General features: G+C 53.8%; 10 protein-coding genes across 10 annotated transcripts; 3 read left to right on the forward strand and 7 right to left on the reverse strand.

The window, feature by feature from the left end:
• Window positions 1-568: 568 nt before the first annotated feature.
• On the reverse strand, window positions 569-4,067 carry BAUCODRAFT_163449 (uncharacterized protein). The gene has a single exon (XM_007673403.1). It carries the CDS (start codon window positions 3,917-3,919, stop codon window positions 1,010-1,012), a length of 2,910 nt encoding a protein of 969 aa, XP_007671593.1. The 5' UTR covers window positions 3,920-4,067; the 3' UTR covers window positions 569-1,009.
• Window positions 4,068-4,215: 148 nt separating this feature from the next.
• Window positions 4,216-5,529, reverse strand: BAUCODRAFT_61395 (uncharacterized protein; the record flags this gene model as incomplete). Its single annotated transcript, XM_007673404.1, has 1 exon — window positions 4,216-5,529. One exon carries the CDS (start codon window positions 5,527-5,529, stop codon window positions 4,216-4,218), a length of 1,314 nt encoding a protein of 437 aa, XP_007671594.1.
• A 1,820-nt stretch (window positions 5,530-7,349) lies between these two features.
• BAUCODRAFT_60947 (uncharacterized protein) lies at window positions 7,350-10,538 on the forward strand (the record flags this gene model as incomplete). The annotated part of the gene is made up of 10 exons (XM_007673405.1): window positions 7,350-7,625; window positions 7,685-8,251; window positions 8,317-8,988; window positions 9,061-9,165; window positions 9,238-9,414; window positions 9,485-9,592; window positions 9,662-9,780; window positions 9,834-9,988; window positions 10,061-10,215; window positions 10,290-10,538. 10 exons carry the CDS (start codon window positions 7,350-7,352, stop codon window positions 10,536-10,538), a joined length of 2,583 nt encoding a protein of 860 aa, XP_007671595.1.
• Window positions 10,539-10,643: 105 nt separating this feature from the next.
• On the reverse strand, window positions 10,644-12,075 carry BAUCODRAFT_28764 (uncharacterized protein). The gene is made up of 4 exons (XM_007673406.1): window positions 11,756-12,075; window positions 11,541-11,698; window positions 11,004-11,473; window positions 10,644-10,946 (listed from the first exon to the last, which is right to left on the reverse strand). Exons 1-4 carry the CDS (start codon window positions 11,909-11,911, stop codon window positions 10,810-10,812), a joined length of 921 nt encoding a protein of 306 aa, XP_007671596.1. The 5' UTR covers window positions 11,912-12,075; the 3' UTR covers window positions 10,644-10,809.
• Window positions 12,076-12,828: 753 nt separating this feature from the next.
• Window positions 12,829-14,637, forward strand: BAUCODRAFT_118186 (uncharacterized protein; the record flags this gene model as incomplete). Its single annotated transcript, XM_007673407.1, has 1 exon — window positions 12,829-14,637. The coding sequence occupies one exon, from the start codon at window positions 12,829-12,831 to the stop codon at window positions 14,635-14,637; it is 1,809 nt and encodes a 602-aa protein (XP_007671597.1).
• Window positions 14,638-14,818: 181 nt separating this feature from the next.
• Window positions 14,819-16,753, reverse strand: BAUCODRAFT_163744 (uncharacterized protein). The gene has a single exon (XM_007673408.1). The coding sequence runs from the start codon at window positions 16,638-16,640 to the stop codon at window positions 15,000-15,002; it is 1,641 nt and encodes a 546-aa protein (XP_007671598.1). The 5' UTR covers window positions 16,641-16,753; the 3' UTR covers window positions 14,819-14,999.
• A 742-nt stretch (window positions 16,754-17,495) lies between these two features.
• BAUCODRAFT_566100 (uncharacterized protein) lies at window positions 17,496-19,558 on the reverse strand (the record flags this gene model as incomplete). Its single annotated transcript, XM_007673409.1, has 6 exons — window positions 17,496-17,784; window positions 17,846-18,726; window positions 18,783-18,896; window positions 18,963-19,148; window positions 19,225-19,343; window positions 19,401-19,558. The coding sequence occupies 6 exons, from the start codon at window positions 19,556-19,558 to the stop codon at window positions 17,584-17,586; spliced, it is 1,659 nt and encodes a 552-aa protein (XP_007671599.1). The 3' UTR covers window positions 17,496-17,583.
• Window positions 19,559-19,696: 138 nt separating this feature from the next.
• On the reverse strand, window positions 19,697-20,254 carry BAUCODRAFT_163750 (uncharacterized protein). The gene has a single exon (XM_007673410.1). It carries the CDS (start codon window positions 20,148-20,150, stop codon window positions 19,836-19,838), a length of 315 nt encoding a protein of 104 aa, XP_007671600.1. The 5' UTR covers window positions 20,151-20,254; the 3' UTR covers window positions 19,697-19,835.
• Window positions 20,255-21,956: 1,702 nt separating this feature from the next.
• Window positions 21,957-23,105, reverse strand: BAUCODRAFT_62221 (uncharacterized protein; the record flags this gene model as incomplete). Its single annotated transcript, XM_007673411.1, is given in 3 exon segments — window positions 21,957-22,246; window positions 22,264-22,517; window positions 22,585-23,105. 3 exon segments carry the CDS (start codon window positions 23,103-23,105, stop codon window positions 21,957-21,959), a joined length of 1,065 nt encoding a protein of 354 aa, XP_007671601.1.
• A 607-nt stretch (window positions 23,106-23,712) lies between these two features.
• On the forward strand, window positions 23,713-23,964 carry BAUCODRAFT_163794 (uncharacterized protein). The gene has a single exon (XM_007673412.1). The coding sequence runs from the start codon at window positions 23,724-23,726 to the stop codon at window positions 23,910-23,912; it is 189 nt and encodes a 62-aa protein (XP_007671602.1). The 5' UTR covers window positions 23,713-23,723; the 3' UTR covers window positions 23,913-23,964.
• Window positions 23,965-24,315: the final 351 nt, after the last annotated feature.

Raw genomic sequence — 24,315 nt, forward strand, 5'->3', positions numbered from 1 at the left:
CCTAGCATCAAATCTGAAACCTTCGGTAAGCTGCATAGGCTGACCCCGAAGGCAAAAACCAGCTCCTTTTTTAGCCGGCTCTCCAGTTCCAAAGGTGCAAGAATCGGCTCACCACGGGCATTCGGCATGCGCGGGTCCCTCTGGCTGGTTCCTCATCCGTGGCTGGTGTGAGAGTCCAGCGGCCCTGTACCACCGAATGCGTCTCACAGGAGGAGCCCATGCAGGACTGGGCTGTTCCCGACGGAAGTCACCCAAATGGCATTCCTTGACCGGGTTGCATTCCGCATGCAGAACAGCTGCAGGCATCGGATCAACGAACCCTACCACTGAATGCGTTTTATGGGCTGCCATAACAGGAAGAAGCTCATCCGTCGTGGAGTGCATCCTGCTGCTACTCCCGACGAAATTGCAGCCCAGCTGAAATCTGCGTTATCCGTTTGTTCGGGTGCAGGCACCGTACCTGAGGGGCGGCTGCCCCCTTCTGATATATATAACTCTCGTATGCGTGGCCGAGGTTTTCCTCGGTGTGCTGAAAGGCGAGCTAAGCCGGTGTTGAAGTGAGAGTGAGCAGAGTTGCACGCAAAGGCTGCTTCAGCCACCAAGGCGCTGGGCTTGGCGGGGAAGGAGCGACCGACGGCGAGGGTGGCGACATCCAAAGCGAAGAAAGCACCGATCGCCCCTGAGTGGTGTGGCCCTTAACAGCAGGGTGTTGGGAACCCAACAAGGCCAAGATACTAAAGCGCGGTCTGCTGCGAGTAGAGGGCGGCGGTGGAACTCGATCATGCGGTCCAAGATTCGTTCGATGTCACGTCTTCCACTCTCATGCAGCCCGCCACATCTCCCTTGCCTCTGGCTCACGGCTCTCTCGCGCCATGATCTGCATTGGACAATGGCGTACGTTTGCACGACTGACCCCGACCCAGAAGATCTGAGTGCGAGTGGCGTCCTGATTCAGCAGCGACTGTAATTGGATCGCTTTCGTGATCTCACTTCCAGCACCAATATGGTCTCAAAATCCCTGCTTCCGCTTCTTCTTGGCCGGTCTTCCTCCAAACCTCCCACTCACCACCTGACTGGCCGTAGCAAGCCGAACACTCTGACTCTGACTCTGCTCTTGACTCCCTCCAACTCCCGGAATACTTCGCTGACTCTCTGTGCCGGCAACTCCACTATCCACAGTCCGAAGCACATCCATCGCAGTCCGCTGCAAAGGCTGACTGAAACTTACAATCTCCGGCGCGTTTCCAGTAGCCATCTGCGCCGCCTGGCTCGCTGCAGCCTCTCTCCGCTGTCTTCTGATATGCCGTTCGGCGCGTCTCTGCACCCTCGCGCGCTCCTTTGTAGTCATTTCTCCTTCCGCTTCTTCCGCCTCTTCATCACGGCGGGATATCCGGTGAGCAGTTGCGCGCCAGTCATATGTCGTTGGATCTGTGCCAACTTGCCAGTGTGAGAGGACTCGGCTAAGTGAGCGAGGCAAAGCTGGGGGCGCAGACCGAGAGAAAGTTGTGTAGCGGCTCAAGCGACTGATCGCCGGCGCAGCAAAGGAAGATGGATGGCTCGAGCCTGTGGTGATTGACGGGGTGGCGGAGGGTGATGGCGTCGGCAACGTAGACCGTTGTGAGGCGGCTGCTTGGCTGCTTGACGGCCTGCCACGTATGGTGAGACTCCGCGTCTGCAGACTCTCCTGCGTGTCATTCTGAGATGATGGCATTGGCTGCTCGGTAACGGGCTGTGGGCGATTGACGAAAGACGCAAGAGCCACTTCGGTGAAGGTGCGCTTGACACACTCTTCTCTTGCCGCCAGAGTCTCCTCCGGAATACGCCCTGGTAGTGCATCGATCCAGTCCTTAGACATGGTCTGGTAGTCCCACACAACAGCTGTAGTAAGCCGCGATGACAAGCGCTGAACGGTCCAATCTTCATCCGTTGGCGATAGTGCATCACCATCCTGCGATGGAAGAGGTTTCGGCACAGTGGCAAGGGTCATTTCCTCGAGCTTTGCTAAAAGCCTGTTTGGCCTCATTGCCGTGATGTTATCTCCAAAGTGTTGCCGCAATGTCCGCCACGGTGCGCCGTACAGAAGGCGGCCATCAGTATTCACAAGATCTGCGAACTTGTCGATTAATTCTGCCTCCTCGGCGATGCTTTTGTCCAACTTTACGGCGACCGACTCCAGACTGATGGTCCAGCCCACTCCCTTACGAGAGCCGCAGTCGGCCCGCCTCCTTCGCACATATGCGGAGAGTGGGCGTGTTCGCACTTCAGAATCCTTGGCTTCGTCATCATCAGCTACAAAAGCCTGCTTACGCGGTGCTCTATGGGCAGCCAACCTGCTGTCCCAAGTAAGCGCGCTCGGCGGGCGTGTATGCCGAGCAGGCGAAACGTAGAAGAGGGTTTGTGTCAACAAGCCATCTGCCTGGAGTAAAAACAAGGAGAGAATGTGAACGCCCTGATAGTCATCAGGGATGTGTTCGCTTGCACCGATTTCGGGGGATTCAGTGCCATACGGTGCGTCGAGGACAAACAGCGAAGCGCGTGCGTTGAGCCCCGTGCCTTGCGGGATCTTCACCTCATATGGGATCGACATAACAAGGTTGCCAGTATCCGCGAGTATCATCGAGTGCACGGTAACGACAGAGTCCATATCCGAGCGAATGAAGAAATGCACCGTTTCTTGACAGAGTGCGACATCGAGCTTCAGGGTAGTATCTTGAGGACTGCGGTGATGCCTGGTACTGGAAGCCACTTGCGTCGACAGGGTACTCCATCTGTCTTCGTGGAAGGCGAAGATCGACACATGAGTGGATGTAAGCACACAAACATGCGCTGGCTGCGATGGTACGACTTTAATGTCAAGGATCCAAGCGGGCGATTTCGTCAAGTCCGACACAGTGAACGGCTCCGAGTGAGAGTTGTCCTCGGTGATGGAGTGAAGCAAGAGCTCGCGCCTGTTGCACACAAGCACTGAGCTCGAGCTCAGGACCCAAGTAATACGAGCCCAGCCATCTTCTGTAGGCTTTGCGTTGCCAGGCTGAACGGTGCGCTCCAGACCGATGGATGAAGCGAAGACCCTCCTGGACTGTGTCTTGTGTCGCCCGTCCAGCTGCCATACCTCCCACTTTCCCGCTTGACCTACCACACCAAATTGCCGTGGAAACCAAGGGTTGAAAGCCACATCTACATGCGGTAGGCCTCCGGTTATAGACGCTTCTAGAACAAGAATGACGTTCGCTTCCAAGCGAGGGGTCGCCGGACCAGAAGCCGATACCTTTTGCAGTATCGGCCGGAAAACGACCGTACGTGTGGGTAGGCGTACAGCAAGGTAGCTGTCTGTCAGCTCAAGGGCATGTGCAAAGCACACTTGCTGAATAGGTGCGCCTTCTCCGTGCCAGGTAGTTTCCGGGCCGTGAATGACGGGTACCTCAATCCAAGCTTTGCGCTTATCATCCCATCCTCGCCGTTGTGTGCGGACTTGCACGATGCGAAGATCGCTTCCCGTAGGGCCAGTGGGGAAAGCGGCTACGCGGACAGGGTGATGATGCGGTATCGAAGGTATGGTGCCAAAGGCAAGCAGATCGCCTTTGAGCGGATCATGATGAGCAGCAGCGGCCTCTATAGCTTCTGAAGCTCGCAGAAGCGGAGGCAGAAGTGCTGTCGCTGGCTGCAGATCCGGAAAGCGCTTGACGAGACTCTGAATCTGCTTTCTGTGCCTCACGGAAGGAATATCACGATCAAAGCTTGGCGAGCTTCCAGGAGGAGGCGGCGACGGCGGTGCGATAACAACTCGTGGCTCGCCTAGCGGACGAAGTACACTAGTGAACGTCGCTTTTCGCTCATAACGCCAAGTCTGCTCGTCCGGATCATAAACCGCTCGTCCAAACTGACCATACGGCAGGTCCGACGCGCCTCGATCAGCCATCCGGCAGCCTGGGCGGTCGTTGACGGAAGTCTACCCTGGTGGCGTAACGATGCATATCCAGGCAGGTGTTCAGGAGACCATGCGATTACCAACAGCCGTAAATGAAGCGGTTGTAAGAGTTGCACTTTTCACTGTGTGCATTTGATTTGTGAAGTAGCGCAAGGCGAAGTGAAGCCACTAGCGCGCTTTTGGCGGCTTACTAACAGCGCCCGTGAGCTTGCAGAGGTAGAGATACCAGTCCATACCCATGCAATGCTACGCCTGATCGCTAAATGCTACGACTACGATTCCGGCAGCTAGAAGTCCTTCCACTCCGGCAACTGCCTAAATCCCCACTCCTTCACCGGCACATCTCCCGCCGGCGGCCCGATCCCAAGCATCATCAACACACGCGCAAGGCCCGAGTAGCATATGAAGCCAATGATGGCATGCATCATTGCTACGCCCCACCCCGTCTCTGGATTGGACCAGTAAAGTCCGCGGCCGCCGAGTGGTAACATCTGTGCTTTGGCAACGGTGGGACGCATTTCGGCTTCGTACTCGCCGAAAGCAGCTGACAGGTTGGTTGGGTTTTTCAGTATTGCGCCTGCGAGGTTATGAGCGCCGGTGAAGGCGAGGGTGGTGCCCATGCCGGAGATTGGAGAGGCGCAGTACCCGGCGTCCGCAAGTAATACCACCCGACCTTTACTCCACTCGTCCAACTTCACTTGAGCGACCATGTCGTAGTAGAAGTCATCGGTGGCGTACATCTCCTTGATGATCCTGGGACACTCCCAGCCCGCGTCTTGGAAGTACTCCGCCAACAGCGCTTTCTGTACCTCAGCGCCCTTCCTCCCATCTGCCGCTGCGCTGCGCAGTCTGTCGTCCTCGAAATTGATGGCGTACATGAACACGGTCGTCTTGTCCGGTGTGTCACTCGGCCGGAGCATGATGCCTCGCCGCCGCGAAGCGTGGAACCATCGTCGCCATTGCGTGTCCTTGTCACCTTTGGGTATACTGAAGAAGCCTGCATACATGCCCAGCCGGTTGAGATTCTGCTCATCGTCACCCCAAAGCAACTTGCGCGTCCCACTTTGCAGGCCATCCGCGCCGACCACGATGTCGTATGTCATTCGCTTGCCGCTCTTCGCGAGCGTGACCTCCACTTTCTCGTTATCCTGCTCAATTGACTGCACGTACTCGCCGAAGATGTACTCGATGCCGTGGCCACCCTGCGCTTGAACCTCCTTGCTTATCGTCAAACTGCGTCGGTAACAGAGATCTGCTAAGCGGCCCCTGAGAATCTCAATATCGCTAGTGCCAGTCTGAATCTTGCCCGTCTTGTCTGCGGCAAAGGCGCCCCAGGCGATGTTGTTGCTGTCCACCCATTGAGCACCTTCCTCGCCAGTGACAGAGGACCTAATGGCCGTCTCAAGACCAAGCTTTCGTGCGACTGTGACGCCTGCGCCGCGGACATCTACGTTTTGGCCTTGCACTCGCCGGGTTGCGGAGCGCTCGAGGACGGTGACGCGAGGTTTCTCTGCTGCGGGTAAGTCTGACAGAAGCAGGAACGACGCCAGTGTAGGACCAGCTACACCAGCGCCTATAATGAGGACGGATAGTGGTGCCATTGTTATGCGCGCCGTGCCCTGAAATACAGAGAAGGTGGACAAGGTGGAGGGTCGGTGTTTGGGAAGGGCTTGGAGGGTCTTGAACATGGCTGCACAACCTACCGTATCCTAAGCATACTATATATGTGTGTTTGAGACGATTGTGACGTCTTGGGCAGCGCACAACACATACTTCGCGGTGATGTCGTTGCGGCAGGTTATGGTTGTAAAGGAAAGGCTGGTTCGGGCGATCGTGGTCAAAGGACCGGCCGAGATATTGTGGTTGATGCCCGGCCACTCTTCCGAGCTTCCTTCAATGAAGAATAGTCCATTCGTCTATTCAGTCCGGACGACTGACATGTACCCAACATTGGCTCGGACTCTGATCTACCGAGCTGTGGTAGACAGTATCTATCTACCGCTTTCAAGCGTCTATTCGACTGCACACATCGCTCCGTCGCCAAGCTCGGTGTCCACAGCTGCGGTGCGGGACGATGGCGAACTGCCGTATCAACGTCCACGCGAGACCAGGGCGATCGTGCCGTGAACGCGGCAACCGAACCGCTCAACAGCAGACGAGAGGCTCAGAGGGGGTCCCACGCCGGGTGCTTGGGATAACACTGCATAATCAAGTGCGACAGTGAGCGTTCTCGGACGGACTAAGTGTCACACAATCTAGCATCCTTTATGATCCGTCAAGTTAACCTCTCGACCCAACTCAGTATCTCAACGATTTGATACATACCAAGGAGAAGTCACTTTGCGTGGCGACTTACGATCGTGCTTCGCCGTGCCAACGCATATGCAGGTTACCGTGCGGACTCCACCGAGTTCCCGCACGACGATAAGGGAGCCGCATAGAGCTTCGCACAACCTCACCAGGTTTTGTGGTCACCTCAACCATTCAGGAAGAAGTCAAATGCAGTACGACTGCGAACTTCAGGCCTGGTCCATGCACCTGGTGCTTGGCTGACAACCACGTTTGCCGTCTTTCGGCACTATTCTGGGGTTTGTCTGCATAATCGCACTCATTGCCTGGCTGTCCATCTGAAAGCAGCATTGTCCGGCACCTTATCTGGACGCTGTCTGCTGAACGGCCAGAGACTTCGCAATCTAGGACTCCTGCAGACGGAACGAGCATGATTCAAGCTTAACCATGAATGTGCGTGAGTTGTGTTGGCCAGCACATCTGCGTGTGAATACGTTTCACGACGCTGAGAAGTCGCTGCTGTGTGCACTGCGGAATGTAATTCGCCAGGTCAGCCGGTCATTGCTATCGAATAACCTGGTCGAACATCTCTCGCCCGCGGCCGGGCTTCTCGTCCACTGCACGCGCACCCTGCCATGCCGGACCTTGGCATGCCATACAAGTTGCTGTCAGCGACAAGCACCACCCGACATCAGCATCCCTGCTGTTCTCTCTCCATCCCGGTTATTGATCTGCTGCCGAAGTGTCGATGTTGGTTAAGCGAGCACGTTTCATACGGCGCTTCTGCACTGCTACCAGCATACATGGTGGGTCAGTTCTATTTTCACTTCTGGTAGCCTTTGTCTCCCTTGTTATAGGAAGACGCTCAAACGCCTGTATCTTGCAGGACCTGGCACTCATGGCCATGTTGATCCATCATTTAGGACCCCAGTGCCAGTCCACTAGATTGCTTGTTACTGCAAAGTGCTCTCCGTCTCTGTGCTAAACTCCAGACTCCACCCAAATCATGGGCTTCCTTTCTTACCTCAAGCCCGCAAAGCGCACGAAGCATGACGATCGCAGCGTACCCGGGTGGCGCGAGACGGCGACGACTATTGAAGTCAAGGCTTCACCGATTCAAGCATCGACCGCTATGCTCGATGGCTTCGCTACCCCGACCAAACTACGTCCTGCGTCTGTTCTCCCGGATGCGGAGCTCAAAGGCTACAATGCAAGTACGCATGAGATGAGGTGTGATATGATGGTGAACTGGCTTTATCAACAGCAAGCTGAGAGACTGTGGACTTCCGGTGGCCCGGATGAGGGTGTCATACTCAAGAAATGGGGAAGCGAATACACTGCCTGCCCTGCAGACCTGATGTCGGAGCCAGACGGGTTTGCTGCGGCAGTACAGCATCTCAACGTTCGCGTAAGTCAACGCTCTTATCGCGCTACAGTATCGTCCGACTTTGCACTGACTCCCGGGAGTGTGCTGTGACCGTCACCACTCGCGTGGTCAAACTATTCCTACACAACAATACCTACGGATTCGTACCACTCAGGGACGGCCTACGGCTACAGGTTCTGCCCGACATTTCCCAGCTCCCGCGCTGCCAGAAGCATCAGTTTGCTGCTTTCATCGCAGACCGTGGCAGTCTGGTCGTATGGGATGACGATCCTAAGCACATCCTTGACCGTGCCGCGAAGATCGAGCAAGAGCTCATGGAGATGCTCTGGAATGAGAAGCGCGAAGCTATTGACAGCATCAGCGAGATACACGAGCCAGGTGCTGTCCCTGTCGAAGATGTCGCATCCGCATCCGCATCCGCATCCGCAACCGACGTCGAAGTTGGCGCCGTGGAGAAACCTCGCAGCATTGTTATGCTGACGCCAGTAACCTGCGGTATGACCCTGGCGTTGACAGTCAGTGCGCTTGGTTCTGGCTGGGCGCGCATTGTGAAAGAGAGCTCTATCGACCATACCTACTACCGATTCGGACTTCTTCTGGTCGTCGCCCTTCAGGCCTGGCTTTGTCTCTTCTTCTTCCAATCTCTGGTACGCTTACCCACAGCCAAATGCTTCGTCAGAACCATTGCTAACCTACATCGTATCGGTCAAAGGTTGGCTGCGTTATGCAGATCGTGGGCCCAATCGCGCAGATCCATCGCAACACCAAGTACTACAGCGGTGTCAAACCGAAGCGCCTTCGCCGCGATGCCGCCGGCCCTCTGCCACATGTTACGATACAGATGCCAGTCTACAAAGAGGGCTTGCGAGCAGTCATCGAGCCTACCGTCCATTCTGTTAAGGCGGCTATCTCGACTTATGAAAAGCAAGGCGGGACTGCGAATATTTTCGTCGATGACGACGGTATGCAGCTCATCTCTGCAGAGGACTCGCAGGCCCGACAAGACTTCTACGAGGAACACAACATCGGATGGGTTGCACGCCCGAAGCATAACCCCAAGCCAAGTGACGGTGTCTCGGAGCCCTTCCTCCGCAGGGGCAAGTTCAAGAAGGCATCGAACATGAACTACGCCATGTGGGTCAGTTGCAGGGTGGAAGATCGTCTGCTGTCACTTGATGTGCAACGCGGTGAAAAATGGACTCAAGATGATGAGGCACAAGTCTACTCCGAGGCTCTTAATCAAGTCATAACCGAAGATCGAGGTCGAACATGGGCTGACGGCAACATTCGCTTTGGCGATTATATACTGATTATCGACTCCGACACCCGCGTACCAGAGGATTGCTTCCTCGACGCAGTTTCTGAGATGGAACAGAGCCCAGAAGTACGCAATTGTTAAGCACAATGCTGCCTTTGCGTCTGAGACAATGCTGACGGTCGTGGTGCACACCTTCAGGTTGCGATCCTTCAGTATTCCTCGGGTGTGATGAACGTCACGAACTCCTTCTTCGAGCGAGGTATCACGTTCTTCACAAATCTGGTGTATACCGCTATCCGCTTCGTAAGTACAACGATGGCCAGGGCCGCCATATAGATATGCATCGTTGCTAAGGGTCCTACTTGCCGTGATCAGGCCGTCGCATGCGGCGATGTTGCACCTTTCGTTGGTCATAATGCCGTTCTTCGCTGGTCAGCACTGCAAGATATTGCGTATGACTGTCCGGACGATCACCGCGAGAAGTATTGGTCAGAGAGTACGGTCTCCGAAGACTTTGACATGGCGCTTCGGTTACAGGCCGCAGGCTACTTGGTGCGTATTCCAATGAGCAGAACGAAGGTACCGCGATGGCCATTGCTGACCCTGTTGCTGCTGGCTTCAGGTCCGCCTTGGTGCTTACCAGGGTGACGGCTTCAAGGAAGGTGTCTCCCTCACGGTTTACGACGAGTTAGCACGATGGGAGAAGTATGCGTACGGTTGTTCAGAGCTTGTAGGTCAAGACATTGTTGACAGACACCGGCATGCAAGAAAACTGTTGAAAGTGACAATCATGGTTTAGGTGTTCCACCCTGTCAAGTATTGGTTGATCCGAGGACCATTCACCAAGCTTTTCAGGACCTTTCTTGGATCCCGCATGCCACTGCCTTCGAAGGTAACCATCATGGCATACATTGGAACGTATGATTTCAGATTTGGAGCCATACTTGCCCAGGTATGCTAACGTGAAACAGCTACTACGCACTGGCATCGTCCTGGATCCTTACCTTAGCGAACTACTTCCTTACCGGCTGGATGAATGGTAAGCTGGACCACTACTTCATGGACAGCTTCAAGATCTATGTCGCGGTCGTTGTGATATTCTCTGGCATGGGCAACGTAGCCCTAGGTAAGCAGAGCGATGTGTATTCCCCTGCGGCTGTCTGCAACACAGCTGACGCTTCCTACCCATCAATCTCAGGTGTCCTCCGCTATAGAACGGGTGAGAAGAGCCTCTTCTCTGCTCTACTCGAGAACTTTTGCTGGATGCCGCTACTCTACATCTTCCTCGGAGGCGTCAGCTTACACACTTCGCAAGCGATTGTAAGCCATTTGCTAGGTTTCAATATGACATGGGTACGTAAAGCAATATCTTTAGGCCCTTGCGACTGTCTGGGACATGACTGACCGTTCTACCCTACAACCTCCAGGGCGCTACCAACAAAGAAGCTGAAGATACTACCTTCTTCCAAGAGATTCCGAAGATCCTTCGAGGTTTCAAAGGGACGCTCGTGTTCTGTTTTGGAAGCGCAATAACAATGATCGTCCTTGCAACGGCTGTCCCACTGTTTTGGCGGATCAACATTTTCATCGCCGTCTTCCCGCTCAGCACGGTGGTGTGCGCTCACTTCTTGCTGCCTATTGCACTGTCTCCGGGGCTGATGCGCTTCACATGGTAGCATGCCAAATGCCGGAGCGGAGCGGAACGCACGGCAATCCTGCACGGACATGCAACGTAAGATAGACGGCCGGTCATTGCAATGCAGGAAAGAATTACACTCGCAGTCATTGTATGTTAATGTATCTACGCAATGCTATATCCCTACGAATTGGAGGATGCGCATCATGATGCGGAGACCGTGGGGGCGCCACCGGGAGGGGAGTTATTGCGGCAGCATTTGATCGATTGAGAAGTACGTACGTGGGCGTCATGGTTAGCACAACGCTGCGTTACGCGGTGAAATAGTACGCCTCCAACTGCTCCTTCGTCCTAGCACCGACATTGTGGTGTCTATTCTCCTCCCATACTTGTCCACCTTCGCCGAACTGATTCGACAGATGGCCGAGGAAGAAGTCGAGGTTCTTGTCTGTCAAAGTATTAGCATGTCACACCACCTTGGAAGTATGAGTAAGGTCATGCGCACCAGCTTGCGGAAACGCATCTTTGAACGTCTTGTACAGCTCGTCAACCGTAGGCTTCTTTTTCGCATTCGTAATCTTCTCCGCAAAGAGATCGAGGTACTTCCTCATGTACGCAAGATCCTCCTTAGCGTCCAGAGCCCAGCCCTGCTCGATGTGGCCTGGAATAACCTTCACAGGCTTGAGCGCTTCGATGAGATCTAGCGTCCGGTGCCAAGCATGCAACAGCTGCGGAGTTTCGACCTCCTCCACCCAAGCGTGCGTACTCCGCGCATAGACAGAGTCGCCACAGACAATTGTTTGCTCTGTGGGCAGCCAAAATAAGGTATGATCTACTGAGTCGCCCTGCAATGGGCCTAGCAAGATTACTGGTGAAGTTTCATTGCCCTCCAGCACGATCAAGCTGTGCTCGAAGGGTGTTGGTTTCGTCGGCTTCTCCGGCACATTCTCCTTGCCAAATACAGATGGCCAGTACCTGTGACATGACAGAAGTTAGGTCAACGCGCGCACATTCCGAAAAGACTGTGTAAATGGTTGCTCACTTGACCTTCTCATCGTACTCCCTATCAATCCCTGCGCAGACGTACGGTGCTGCGAAGAGTTGAGATCCTGGGAAGGCATCAAGGACGGGATTGGCCGAGAAATAGTGATCCGGATGGTGATGGGTTACAAATACTGCTTTCAAAGGGAGGGATGTCGTCTATTCGATAGTGTCAGCAGGCACGTTCGCTGTAATGAATGCCGTAGCCGTGCCGACCTTCTTGACCCATGAGACCACAGCATTAGCATCTGGTACCAGGAATGGAGGATCAATTAGAATGCAGAATTTCGAGCCGATAATCAACGTGCTAACGCTGGAAAGCCCTTTCTCAGATGAGGAGAGATGATGAGTCTGAAGTCCACCTGGAGCCATGATGGAAATTGAGGCGTTTGGGGAAGACGGCAGCGAGATTTTTGGGAAGGAGAAGTTTGTTACCTGGGCATTCACCTGCGGTTATGGATTTGAGCACACCAGCAAGACATGCAGTGCCAGGCCAGTGCGAGCGACCCCTCAGCGCATCGCCAGGAGCAAAGGAAGTCAGACTCCCGGGAGGCTCCTCGGTAAGGTCGGCAGTTCCATCATTCCACCGGCACCTTGCCCTACTCGTGGGAGATACCGCCTTAAGAGGAAAACACATTTGTTTACGAGCTTACCAGTGTTTATTATGACGAGATTGCCGACTCCCCTGATGTACGATGCAGTGACAAATAACACAGTTACAAATAAGATCATGTTCGCAGGACCGACCTTGATGGCGATCAATGATATATCCTTGGTGATGCAGACATCACGTGCAGTTGCTCTGCGCTAGTCAGTGCACTGCCACAACCATGGGTAGAGATTCCACCTCTTATTCCCTTTCAGCTAGCAAAGATTGGTATGCTTTCACACCACAGCACTCATTGCTGTACATAACAAATTTTGGAGGCGATGTTGGACTACAATGTCAGCAATCACCCGGTACAGGATAACGTGGTGCTGCGATCCAGCCCCTACCTAGTCGCCGTAAGGTTAAGCGCCAAGGCCGGAGATGAAGGCTCCTGGTTTGAAACGAATCCCTTTCGTGTGTATATCACCTGTCTACCATCATGAGTATTCTCCAGGTCATTGCGAAGCGAGGCGTGCGCATGAGAAGGCGGAACAGGCAGTAAAGTACTGTAAAAGCCGTTTGCATCCTTATTCCATCCTCTGACACCTGCGATGACCGCTATCCGCATCTTCAGCGGCGAATGAACATGGAACTAGCCGGGCAGTAGGCATTATCTTCTCGCTCGTTATATACTACAGAAATGGCAGATATGGAGCTGGAGCATTTGGTGTCAAAGAAACCCGTGGTGAAGGCCCAGGCTTCTACGACCACCAACCAGTGTGGCGAGGAGTACAAGATCATCACATCCATGCTCATACCGGAAGATGCCAGTTACACTTCGCTGCGCATGGCGTATGCAGCCATTGCGACCCACGCGATCTTGGTCATCTTCCTGGTGATCGTCGTCTTTGTCGACATTCCCTTTACAGTGCAAGGTTCACTTTCAACAACCCAACACACTCTCTACACCCTTGGAACAACTGTTGTAGCCACCTTGACCACTACATTCACCTCAGGGCAAATCCAGAAGCTACGCATCGCAAACCTTCTCCGAAAAGCGACATTGCACAAAAAGGCCAGATCTCGCTTCTTGCAGCGGGCTGGTACAGCCATAGGGCTGAAAATACACAGGGATGCGCTAGACATCCTACTGTCTGGGCTCATTGTTGGACTGACAACTGCAGCCTTCGTTGCAGCTATTGCACCCTCTCCAAATAATGTGCTGCAGCATGGTTCAGTCTACATACCGCTTGGCTCCCAAAACTGTCTTGCGGCTTCAGCAACACCGGAGCAAGGAGCGGACTTCTCTTGGCAGCTGGCCAATGGGACGTTCGTGAGCCCCAATGGCAGTTCGGACGCCGGGTGTCCGCTGTATGCTCTGGCTTCCACATTTCTTGACCTACAGAACCATCTTTCTACGGCATCCTTCTCCTATGTCTTGGACGGAACACCAGTGTTCAAGAACGCTATTGGCGCTGCCCAGTTATTCGGCGGGTTTGTTTTCTTGTCCTCCGATCAATACAGCTATAACGTTTTAGCGAATCCCGCTTTTCAATCACAGTCTGTTTGTCTACCCGTTGTGGCGCGAAATCCGGTCAAATGCGGACCTGCTGGTAACGTCACATTGTCTGCAAATACGGTATCAGTCACTTCTGGCAGCTGTAATATCACCACACCTGTATACGCCCTGGATCCGAACATCGAAGCAGCTGCCGCCGCTGGCGCCTGCACTCTCGGACAGGACGTTGGATCCGCAACCGTGCTTTTTGGGGGACTTAAAGAATATGCCGAGACGCTCGCCTATTCAGTTTTCGACGAGGCTTATTTCGCCCTCGACCCCCGACCTCAGACATATGCCGTGGCCTGCCACGTAGACATGCAGCCATCACTAGCAATGCGGGAGGTCACCTATAGGCGATCGACGACATTGAGCGGCGATGAACTGGCTTCAGTGACGGATGAGCAGTTTCCTGGCGGAGTCGATAGCGATGGAACAACGTGCAAAGCTGTCGTTCTTGATGACGCAGATAACATGTCGTCACCCAGATATTACGGGCTGGACTCGTTTGTTCCAACAGACGCCCTGGTAACCAGTGCTGCAGCTTCGTGGCAGTTGCTGGGTGAGGGTGCTTTCAGAGACGGCTGGCCTACAACACTCTTCCGAGTAATCACGAACCGATATGACTTGACGGACATGTCTTTCAATGCCACTAATCGGGACCGGTACTCGCGAACGTTCAACGAGTCGACTAACCCACTAGAGGACCTGCTTGGCATCCTCAGTGGCATCGCCTTCGGGGCCTATTACAGTTACATGGGTGGCGAAGATGCAGCGTCTACTAATCTAACTGAATTCGATACGGAAGTCTCTCTGATATACACCAGAGTTGGGTCCGGACGACGCTGGAATCTATTGTTCTCCCTACCCTCACTGTATGCCATCGGGACGCTGACTTGGCTCGTCAAAGAGAGGCGAAAAACACAACAACTCTCTCGGAACGAATCGTAGCTGTGGATCGCTTGATTTCGGCGGAGTAGTCCTGCCGTTCTCGGTCATTCTTGTAATCACGCATTGTCAACGTAGCAGGGGCCTGGGACGTGTCATCATGTCCATCTGCGTTGCAACGGATCGGCCGGGTCATATGAGCTCTGAAGGATGCAGCACGATTGGTTTCGCAAGACGTGCTGGGACAACAGATGAATCGTTACACAGTATCTGGAGCGACTCGAGGCAAACCTGACAGATCTGGACATCACGTTCTCCGGCATATACGGGCGGCGTATTGCTGTCATCGTAAACTTTTCGCATTGTTGAAGGAGCTGCCTCTCCCCGGCTCACGAACTTCATCGAGCACAAACATCCTCCATGCTTTAAGCAAAGAGACGGAATGTCGTCCACGGCCATAGGAACCATCTGATCAGAATGTAAGTCAGAAAGTGGGAGCCCAGGCAGACACCCACGAGCCACGGATACAGCGTGTAGTTGTTGAAATGAAATGCTGCATCATTGTTCAGCGGCACCGTGTGGGAGCTGCGTCCTGGAAACCCGTACATGTTGGCCCAAATACGGCAGGTGCTCAGCCAGCCACACGTAGTAGCCGAAAACAGTACGGCTACTGCGAGCGCCACAGCAAGGTCTTTAATGCCAGTGTACAGGCCTAAGCGCTGATAACTACGGGGCTCTTTGTCGCTGCCGGCTAGCCAATGTATGAGGATGCGGGATGTGAGGGCGTTGGCAACCCAGGCGAAGAACAAGCCGACTAAGACCCAGTGGCGGTCGTTGACGTAGGCTGGCGGGCCTGCGAGCGCAACGAACGCGGCCGCGAAGGAAAGGATGAAGTCAGTAAGCAGCAGTATGGTCGTTATTCCGAAGTACGCAGTAAGGGGCAAAGTTCCTTTGTCTGAGCGTCTTGGTTGATACCACGTCGTGCCGCTTGTGAAGACAAGACTGTCAAGATCGGCCGCGTTGATGGCGCTCGAAGTAACCAATAATGGACCCGGATGTGAGGCAGTGCATCGTTCGTCGAATTCATTCATGATTTCTTGTACTCGACGTAGTGATGCAGGCGCACCGATGGCATTGCTTAAGAGAACAACTGTGATGAGCGGTGACAGTGTGAGGGCGGCCGCGACCATGGCACCAGAGGGCGTCGAGCCGCCGACTGCTGGGACAGTGGCTATCAGAATGCTGACTGCGCAAAAGATGGTGGTGAGCACGGCTTGAAGGGTGCTGTGCGAGCGATTGTCCATCAATTTGCTTGCGATCGTGTAGACGTGACCTACAAGCCTCTTATTCGTCGCCGAACATGAAGTCTGGAGGAGGCTACGAAGGCGTTCCAGACCTGTTGTCGGACTGGAGCCAGGTTCCATCTCGACTAGCGTCAGGAGGACTAGTGCAAGGCACTCTTCGAGTGGCGGGTCCTGGCACAGCCTTAGCGATGCTTTGGCCATGTTCAGGGTTGTGTGCTGTATGGCTGACAGAGTATCTCGGAACAATTTGGTCAGCATCCGAAATAAAATGTTCACCTGACCCTCAATCGCTGAAGCTGGTTCCGCTCCATCTCCCAGTTGAGCTGCCAGTGGTTGGACAGCAAGACAGCACCTATGCGCGAGCTCAATATGATAGGCAAGCGCAAAGACAGCCGACCATGGATCAGCCACCGGTCGCAGGACGATCCAGACACGGGCCCAAGGCACCATCGGCGGCGTAATGACACTCACGACGAGGAAGAGCACGGGGAGAAACCATTGCACCAGGCGTGCGGGGCAGTCGTCTACGATTGTTCTGTTGGCCGCACAGAACATCTCGCACCCATGTAACCACAATGTTGCATTGTCTGGACCTGCGGGTATGTTGGCAAAGACCGTGTCATCGTACCCAAACACAGGGTTGGTTTGCAAAGCACTTGCAATACTCGTCCTGCAATGGGAGATGTCGCATCGGGTGAAGCCTGCTGCATGCTGTGCGAACAGTAGCGGGAGCAGCGCGAAGATCAAGCGCTGCGAATGCATCTCTCCTGACTTTGGATATGCTCCGTGTTCATTGTTCGGCGTGCTCGATGTAAGATGATGGCTACCTCAGCCATCAAGGGATGAAAGTGAGCGAGATAGCAAGATATAAACAGCTCCAGCTAGCGAAGAATGCGCCGTGTGTCGTACTAGCCAAGACCATACAGCAGCTTGGGCACGATCAAGTGTAACAAATCACATCCACTTCCGGTACATCGTGTTCTTCGTCATGCAGCATGACATGCACTGTCAAGTGACTTCCATGGTCGCTGCTTGCGTAGAGTGGCCGGATGAAGGCGCTGTCCGACTGCAGATGTGCGGTTGTGGAGGCTGTGTTAATGTGAGGTGTGTGTGTTTCACAAGGCCGTCATCCAGAGCAACCGGACAGCTGGTTTTCGCCCGTTCTCATTACCCGGACTGCAACTTCGTAGTTCCACTTCTACTACTCATCATGTATCAAGGGTCTTGCCAGCTCATTATGTTCAACATGGTCAACAAGTACCGTGGTGAGCTCGCCTACAGCTCCTATGTGATAGTGTCCAGATCAGACGCCACCCGCTACACTACGCCCACAGCCCTGCAGCTCAGCCTCCACAGGGATTGAAATGGCGAGCGTGGGCACACGAAAAGGCCACTATTCAGTGCACCACGAAGGTAGCATCCCTGTTCGGACTGTCGACCTTTCAGTGAAAGTTTCAACCATTTCTGGTAGAACTCCTATGCGACAGGTAACATTGGGCGAAACTCCACCCGAGCAGAAGAAGCACTAATCAGGGAGTAATGTGGATGTTTTGAGACCTTATCATCAAAGAGAGTATGTCGTCCAGCCAGCAATGGCTTACCTTACATTCTATATGTGCCGTCAACTGCCACACCACCACCGCCTTTCTCTTACATCTTGACAATATCTGGCCCCGCATTGCTCCTTTAGTCGTCCCGTCGTGGATTACACAGCTGTCTTGGCAGTCGTAGGCTCATGGGGCACGATGGCATCCTCCAATCCGTTCGTGATGTTACCCTTTCGAACTGGGTCAAATGCCTTCTCGTCAATGTCCTCTGACGATGAGCGGTCATTGTCGATGAGACCGTCGACATCGGAGTCAAGTCTCTCACCATAAAGGGCTGGTGGGTTGAACGCGATTGCGCCCTGTGCGTACCATGTCAGTAAATCTGCGACACCGCACTGGGACGACAGCCAACTGGCTTACCTTGGGGATGAATGTCGAGGCAATGACAACGCAAGTAAGAACGGTGAACTGTACGCCGGCAACGTTGTAGATCGCGCCATGGATGTCGCCACCTCGGGATCCACCAGTGCGATTGTAGACGCTGTCGACATAGCGTCCGAGCGTCGGAGAAGCGATAGCGTAGATGACGATGTACGTCGAGTAGAGGAAGGACATGACCGCTCCCAGAGCGCTGACATCCTTCGTATCCTTCTCAATGCGGGCAAGAGAAGCCTGGATATAGGCCGCCAGCGACACATCTCCGGCTGCCCAGCCGTAACTGACGGGCAAGAAGGTGGCCGCCACAATCCATGCTTGTTTGATCTGGTTTCTTGGTGGGTACCAGAATGGCAGGTACCAGACGATGAGGAGCATAAGGGCATCGAGACGAAGCCATGGCATCGGGGTATGCACGAGATTGGTGAAGAGGAAGACGGTAAGGGCGCCGAGCAGCTCACCGAAGTTGGAGCCTCCGACCATGATCTGCGACCAAGCGGAGTTGCCCAAGTAGCGACGTGCGATGAGCGGTGCGATACCGTTTTCCAGGTAGCGATGACCGTACAACGCGAAGGAGTAGCCGGGTAGCAACCAGATGAACTTCCGGTTTGTGAAGATGATGACCGCACCTCGCCAGATAGAGAGCAGGAAGAGGTATACCGAGCGCCAGATGATACTAAAGTAGTGCATCATGCCCTTCGGTGCACCGTCACTCTTCTCGAGCTGTTGATTCGTGAGTCGGATGAAGAACCATGCGGTTGCAGCACAAGCGAAAAGGATGGGCGTAATGATGAATGACATGTTGTTGCCGAATCTTGGGATCAGTGCGAGGGCAGTGCAGAACGCGCCGCCTGTACCCGAGATCTCTGTTGAGAACCAGTCAGTTGTGTACATGAGTCTGTCGCGCAGCATGAAGACTCACCGTAGAAGATGTGAACCATCGCATCCATACGACGGAGCTTCTGCACGTTACCGCCCACGATGTCACGAGGGATAACGCGGCGGATCAGTTCAACCATGCCATATGCAATGCCGCCTACGGATCGATGGGTGGAAGGGTTAGCATGTATTCAGACCTTCTGGATAAAGTCGTTCCGCTTACAGAAACAGTATACGGGTATCATGCCGTCTGTATCCCAGGTACCGTAGTATGAGAAGTCGTTCGACCTAGCGCCTTTTGGCTTGAAGTGTCCGCCGGTTGCGGCGTCGACGATCAGTAGTATGGCGGTAAAGACGCCGAACACAAGAACTGCGACACATAGCACATTCTTGGTAGGGTAGCGCTTGACTAGTAATCGATGAGTGGGGTTCTTAGCTGTGTCTCACTCTTCCTAGACGGGATCACGCATCGATCTGTCGCTTACTGAGAGGAGCGATGAGGATGGATCCCACGCATTGGAAAGCCTGGTTCAGAGCAGTGAGGAGACCAAGGCGCTCGAAAGTGCGGGATCTTCCACCGAAACGCTGAACTTCCCAGTCGTAGCTATCATGCGAAAGTGTGTTGTCAGCACAGAGCAGAGAAGGTCACTTGTGTACGTACCGGTTGGTTGCAAGAGCCTGAATAGAGCCGTTGAATGCCTCAAGGCCAAACTTGTACAGCATGATACCTGCCACGTAAATGGCGATGTTGCGCTTTTCCGCCGCATCGAAGAGGCGCCATGTGTCGAACACAGAGGCATTCCCCTTGCCGAACTTCATGATGAATGGAGGCTAGCAGAGCTTACCACTCTGGACGACAGATCAGGACTGGCAAGAAAACCACAGGGACGGAAGAGCTGAAGTGGAAGATGTGAGAGTTATACTCGCCCGTTCTCGCGCAACTACAGCATGGCCAATATGCTAGAAGCACCGCAGCATCGCTAAAGCGGTCGTTGGCAGAAGCAAAAGCATCTGTTGATGAGCTGCGGCTTCATCGTCCCATATCCAGGTCGTCCGCTCACACTTCGAGGCTGGCCCACGTGTGCGATAGAGGGTACTATACAAGACTTTGAGTTTGCTTGAGATGGGATGGGACGTTGCTCGGCGAGGGATTGGCAGACTTCATGGTCGCGTGTCCAAGCCCTTGGCCACACGCGCGATCTGAATGCAAACAGCGAGCCAGGGAGCGAACAGCACTGAGAACTTCGCCGTGATGGCCTCGGTGACCTCTCGTGTGTTCTTGTCCAGCCGTTATGACGCGTCTTTCGACTACACCACGGTAGATGGTAGCTTTTTCGATCGTTGCCACGACTTGGCTCTTGGGTTCCTGGGCTCCTGGGCGCGTCCCATTCATGCCGTCACACACGCACATCACTGAACCGCAAGCACCAGCGAATCACCTTCAACAACGTGCCGTCTATCTGCGAAGGTCAATAGAAATGCGGCTCCTTAAGCATACCACCAACGAAGTGAGGGGGTGTAGTAAGGTGCGTCTGTGTAGCTTGTAACACTTTCTCTACAGCGTTCCCGACCGGCAAGTTCCGTACAACGACAGAACAGCGGCCACCTCGGAGAACTAGGGCTTTCGGTCGGACAGCTACCTACATTCACATACCAGGATGAACAGCAGTGTATCTCTACAGGCTGCAGCACTCACTGATCATTTGGCGTATCAAAGTCATCGTCCGTCGTCTAGCCACCTAACATCAATTTATAACAGTTTTCGAAATTCACACATTCAAATTCTTCCCTCCATCATCAACAACATAGCATAGATGTCACTTAGGATTGTATATTCTGCCGCCTTACCTTCATACTCTTCATGGTTGACCAAGAATGCATCTGTGGACTGCTTCGCTCGGCTGTCAATTTTTCACAATTCACATCAAGCCGAGCGAATAGTTGAATTAGTCAGCTTTGTTTCTTCAACATGTCTTGGTTTGTCAATGATCTATTAACTCTAGCTATATTCTCGCCCGCCGACGGATGGAGGGTGCGACAGTCGACAACTGCGTGAAGGATGTCTCTCCGCAGAAAGTCTTGCCAGAAATGCTACGCAGGCAGACGAAAATGCGACCACAGCCAACCCATTTGCGGCAGATGCAGCCGAACGAATAAAGAATGTGTTTACATTTACGAATCATGCGAAAGCGAATCGAGAGCGGACTCGAATCGAACCGAGAACATACTTACGAACGGGTTGGCAGCCGTAGAGACCGCTACAACAGAATCTCGCACTGAGAGCTACCAAAACTTCAAGTCGTTGTCAGATACGGACAGGACGAACGTTGAACTCAGCGTAGCTTTAGCTGAACTCGACACCTTCCATACGTACTCGCCGCTCCCAGGCACACTCGGCATTCTCGGTGAACTCCCACCAATCTCGGCCCAGACTCCCGGCCGCCATTGGGTGCTCGAGCACCTCAGAGGCATTCCAAAGGCGTTCGTTGACGACACAGAGATTTCTTTTATCCACAAGGATCTCTACAGCCTGGCCTAACCCTCAGTGATCCGGGCCGCTTTTGGGCTCGCAGCATCCTATCTGCACCTTAACCCACGAAACCGCAACCTGCTCTTCACGAGTCTTGACGCGGAATCCGCAAACCTACTCACTAACTGTATCACCGGTACGTTGTTCGATGATCTCGCCCGGCTCCAAGCCCTGCTCCTCTACCAGCACATTAGGCTGTTCAGTAACGACCTTCACCAACGTATCACATTCGCAGCACAGGAGGCTCAGATGGCGAAGCACTCCCTCGCTCTTCTGCGCCGCTACGAAACCGAGTCCAGACGCTGGACACATAACGGGGCCATTTGGCTGCTCGGTGAGAGCATACGGCGCACGTGCATCGTATCTTTTACGCTGTACGGTCTGTACTCTATCTTCAACACGGGCGTTTGCGCCGATCTGCCCACCCTCGGGACTCTGCCAGTCAGTCAGAAAGCAGGCTGGTGGAGAGGTGGGTATGAGGGTCCGCAGGCCGGGCAATGGGGACGGGAGGAGGTACCCTATAGCGACTGGGTCCTTCTCTGGCATGCGGCCCCACGACCGACGGAAGATGCGTTCGAGAGGTTGCTGGTGGAGGCTTGTGAGGGTAACGTCACATTTAGCTGAGCGATAGGAAGAGTCTTGCGCTGTCGTCAAGTCGAGATTGAAGTAACTCTCCTTCGACTCTATCTATCCGGCCCTGGACGCTTTCGCTACTGGGGTGTCCTCAATACGATAGACAAGCTTCCGAGCGCTCACCACCCGCTTCCTCAAATGGTCCACGCCATCCAAGACGCCAGCCAGTCCGCCTTCCCCTACCTCGACGACATGCGGCCTGAGTTCTCTCGCCTCCAGCATCTGCTCTACAGACTCCCCTCTAGCCTTCATGAACATGAATGCGGCGGGATCGACAGGGACTGGAAGACGTGCAGGGCCGTACTCGAAGTACTCGCCCAAGCACTGCGTGGCGTCCATGAACTCTGCCCTTACCGCGTACTCGCCGGTGCGAGGGAAGTCGACGGTAAGAGGGACACGTAGTGCCCACCTTCACTGCTCATAACGCCGGCACAGAAGGCAGCTGTGGACAGTGTAGCGATGGTATCCCACAAGTACTTGAGCTTATCTGCTGTGAGTTCGCGGATGGAGGCGGCGCAATCGGGGCTTCTGTAGTCGAAGATGTGATGAGCGCCAAGGGATTCAACAAAGGACTTGTTGTGTGGAGAGCATGTTGTTATGACCGTGTAGCCCGATCTTCCACATCATCCATCAGCACTTCATCCGCGGATCAAACGCAAATGCAGGCAAGGGAAGACGTTACCGCACAGCCATCTGGATACCCATGGCCGCACTGGCCGTACTACCACCATATATCAGAATGAATTCTCCATTGCCCGCACCCGCCCCCTCTTGCAAACCGAGCTTGAGGTACAGCCCACACATCCCTGTAATCACCGCCGATCCCAGCGTCGCCGCCTCTTCGAAACCCATCGACGCCGGGATATGGAACTGGCCCACCTCCGCCTTGGCCAGCACGTACTCCGCAAACGCCCCATTTTCCGGGCTCAGATGGTCTCCCCCGAGGACGTATCCACACACGCGGTCGCCCTTGCGAAACTTAGTCGAGGTCACACCAGCGCCGACCGCTTCGATCACGCCGGAGTAATCTCGTCCCAGAAGGGCGTTGGGGGCCGGGAAGGTATCGATCTGCATCCAGTCGATCGGATTGAGGGCTACAGCCTTTGTCTTGACCAGGATGTAGCCCGGACGTGGCTGGGGGACGGGGCGGTCACGCACGAAGGCGGCTTGACCGAGGGCTGAGAGCTTGATGACCGCGTTCATCGTTACCGGCGATCTCGCCGCCACTGGGATGGAGGTGCTCATGTCAAATGGCTCGGTACGTGGAGGATCGAGATATGGGTCAAAAATCATGTGGTCGAGTAATATGTTTGATGGAGATGATTTGGTATACATGTTCTCTTGACTTGGCTAACGAGGTAAGCACGTTCTTATATGTGGCGCCAGAGGAACACGCCGCTCGCTTGGTCATCGACCTCGTGTCGTCCTCCGAACCATTACCCATCACTCGTGACTCCGGAGCGGCGTGCGGCCTTAGGTGGAGTTGTGCGCGAACATGAGACAGCCTGAGCGGCATCCTAAGATTGTCTGCAACGCGTAAGTTGCCAGACTGGGGATAAGGGTCGAACAAGCCTGCCATAGTCTGGGAACGGACAGTCCCAGGTCCCTTTGTATGATTGTCAAGGCGAATCGAGTCCTAGTGACCGTAGGAAGCCAGACCTTCTGCTGCCCTCAAACTATGTGCGGTCTAAAGTGGATCCCGCGCAGCCAATCCAGCGTGACGCGAGATGCGGTTCCAACATAGGGTGGACACAGTGAAACAGAACGAACCGATACCATCACAAATATGACGTTGTTTCTTGCTATTGCTACCAGTCTGCAATGGCGGTAGGTATACTGGAGACAGCCCTACCCCTTGCCGCCCTTGTTTCTATGACCGGAGCCAGATATCACAACATACTACATAACGTGCGAGGCTGTAAGCTCTGCATAACGCGATGCAAAGTATCCATCTCGTTCGACGAATACTTGCATTTCGGAAGACAGCAGACGTGGTCATCGCCACAGTAACGTCCGACCGTGCCGCAGAGGTGTCTGCATGCTACAATGCTTTGCAAAAACACCGCCCATTGTGGGGTCTCCTAAAAATTCGTATAGCTATTAAGGATACTATAGTGCGTAACTATATTATCTGTTCTATATAACAGATATTGATTGATTCAGTTTATTATAGCTATATAGTATATTTAGTACATTCTTATAGCTATATTCGATATATTGCTGCCTTAAAGTAGCCGGCAGTTAGGAGTTATATAATATTAGCCGAACCCTAGAGTCGTACGGCTAGTTACGTAATCTCTATCGCTCTAGCTATTAAGCGCTATATTCAGTATTCAGAATAGTTTAATTATATACTAAGTAAACAAATAACTATTATACTAATAATAGTACTATAAACAACGTTAATATAGCT

Source organism: Baudoinia panamericana, assembly GCF_000338955.1.
Source record: "Baudoinia panamericana UAMH 10762 unplaced genomic scaffold BAUCOscaffold_1, whole genome shotgun sequence".
NCBI classification, from domain to species: Eukaryota; Fungi; Ascomycota; class Dothideomycetes; order Mycosphaerellales; family Teratosphaeriaceae; genus Baudoinia; species Baudoinia panamericana.

What these genes read in the sequence shown, in the direction of transcription:
- BAUCODRAFT_163750 (XM_007673410.1), bottom strand. Translation starts at nt 20,150, where the DNA reads ATGTGCGTGTGTGACGGCATGAATGGGACGCGCCCAGGAGCCCAGGAA.
- BAUCODRAFT_163744 (XM_007673408.1), bottom strand. Translation starts at nt 16,640, where the DNA reads ATGCATTCGCAGCGCTTGATCTTCGCGCTGCTCCCGCTACTGTTCGCA.
- BAUCODRAFT_163794 (XM_007673412.1), top strand. Translation starts at nt 23,724, where the DNA reads ATGGCGGTAGGTATACTGGAGACAGCCCTACCCCTTGCCGCCCTTGTT.
- BAUCODRAFT_28764 (XM_007673406.1), bottom strand. Translation starts at nt 11,911, where the DNA reads ATGGCTCCAGGTGGACTTCAGACTCATCATCTCTCCTCATCTGAGAAA. An exon ending in TGGTCTCATGGGTCAAGAAG is followed by an intron (nt 11,699 to 11,755) that starts GTCGGCACGGCT and finishes ACTATCGAATAG; the next exon opens with ACGACATCCCTCCCTTTGAA. An exon ending in GAGTACGATGAGAAGGTCAA is followed by an intron (nt 11,474 to 11,540) that starts GTGAGCAACCAT and finishes GTCATGTCACAG; the next exon opens with GTACTGGCCATCTGTATTTG.
- BAUCODRAFT_163449 (XM_007673403.1), bottom strand. Translation starts at nt 3,919, where the DNA reads ATGGCTGATCGAGGCGCGTCGGACCTGCCGTATGGTCAGTTTGGACGA.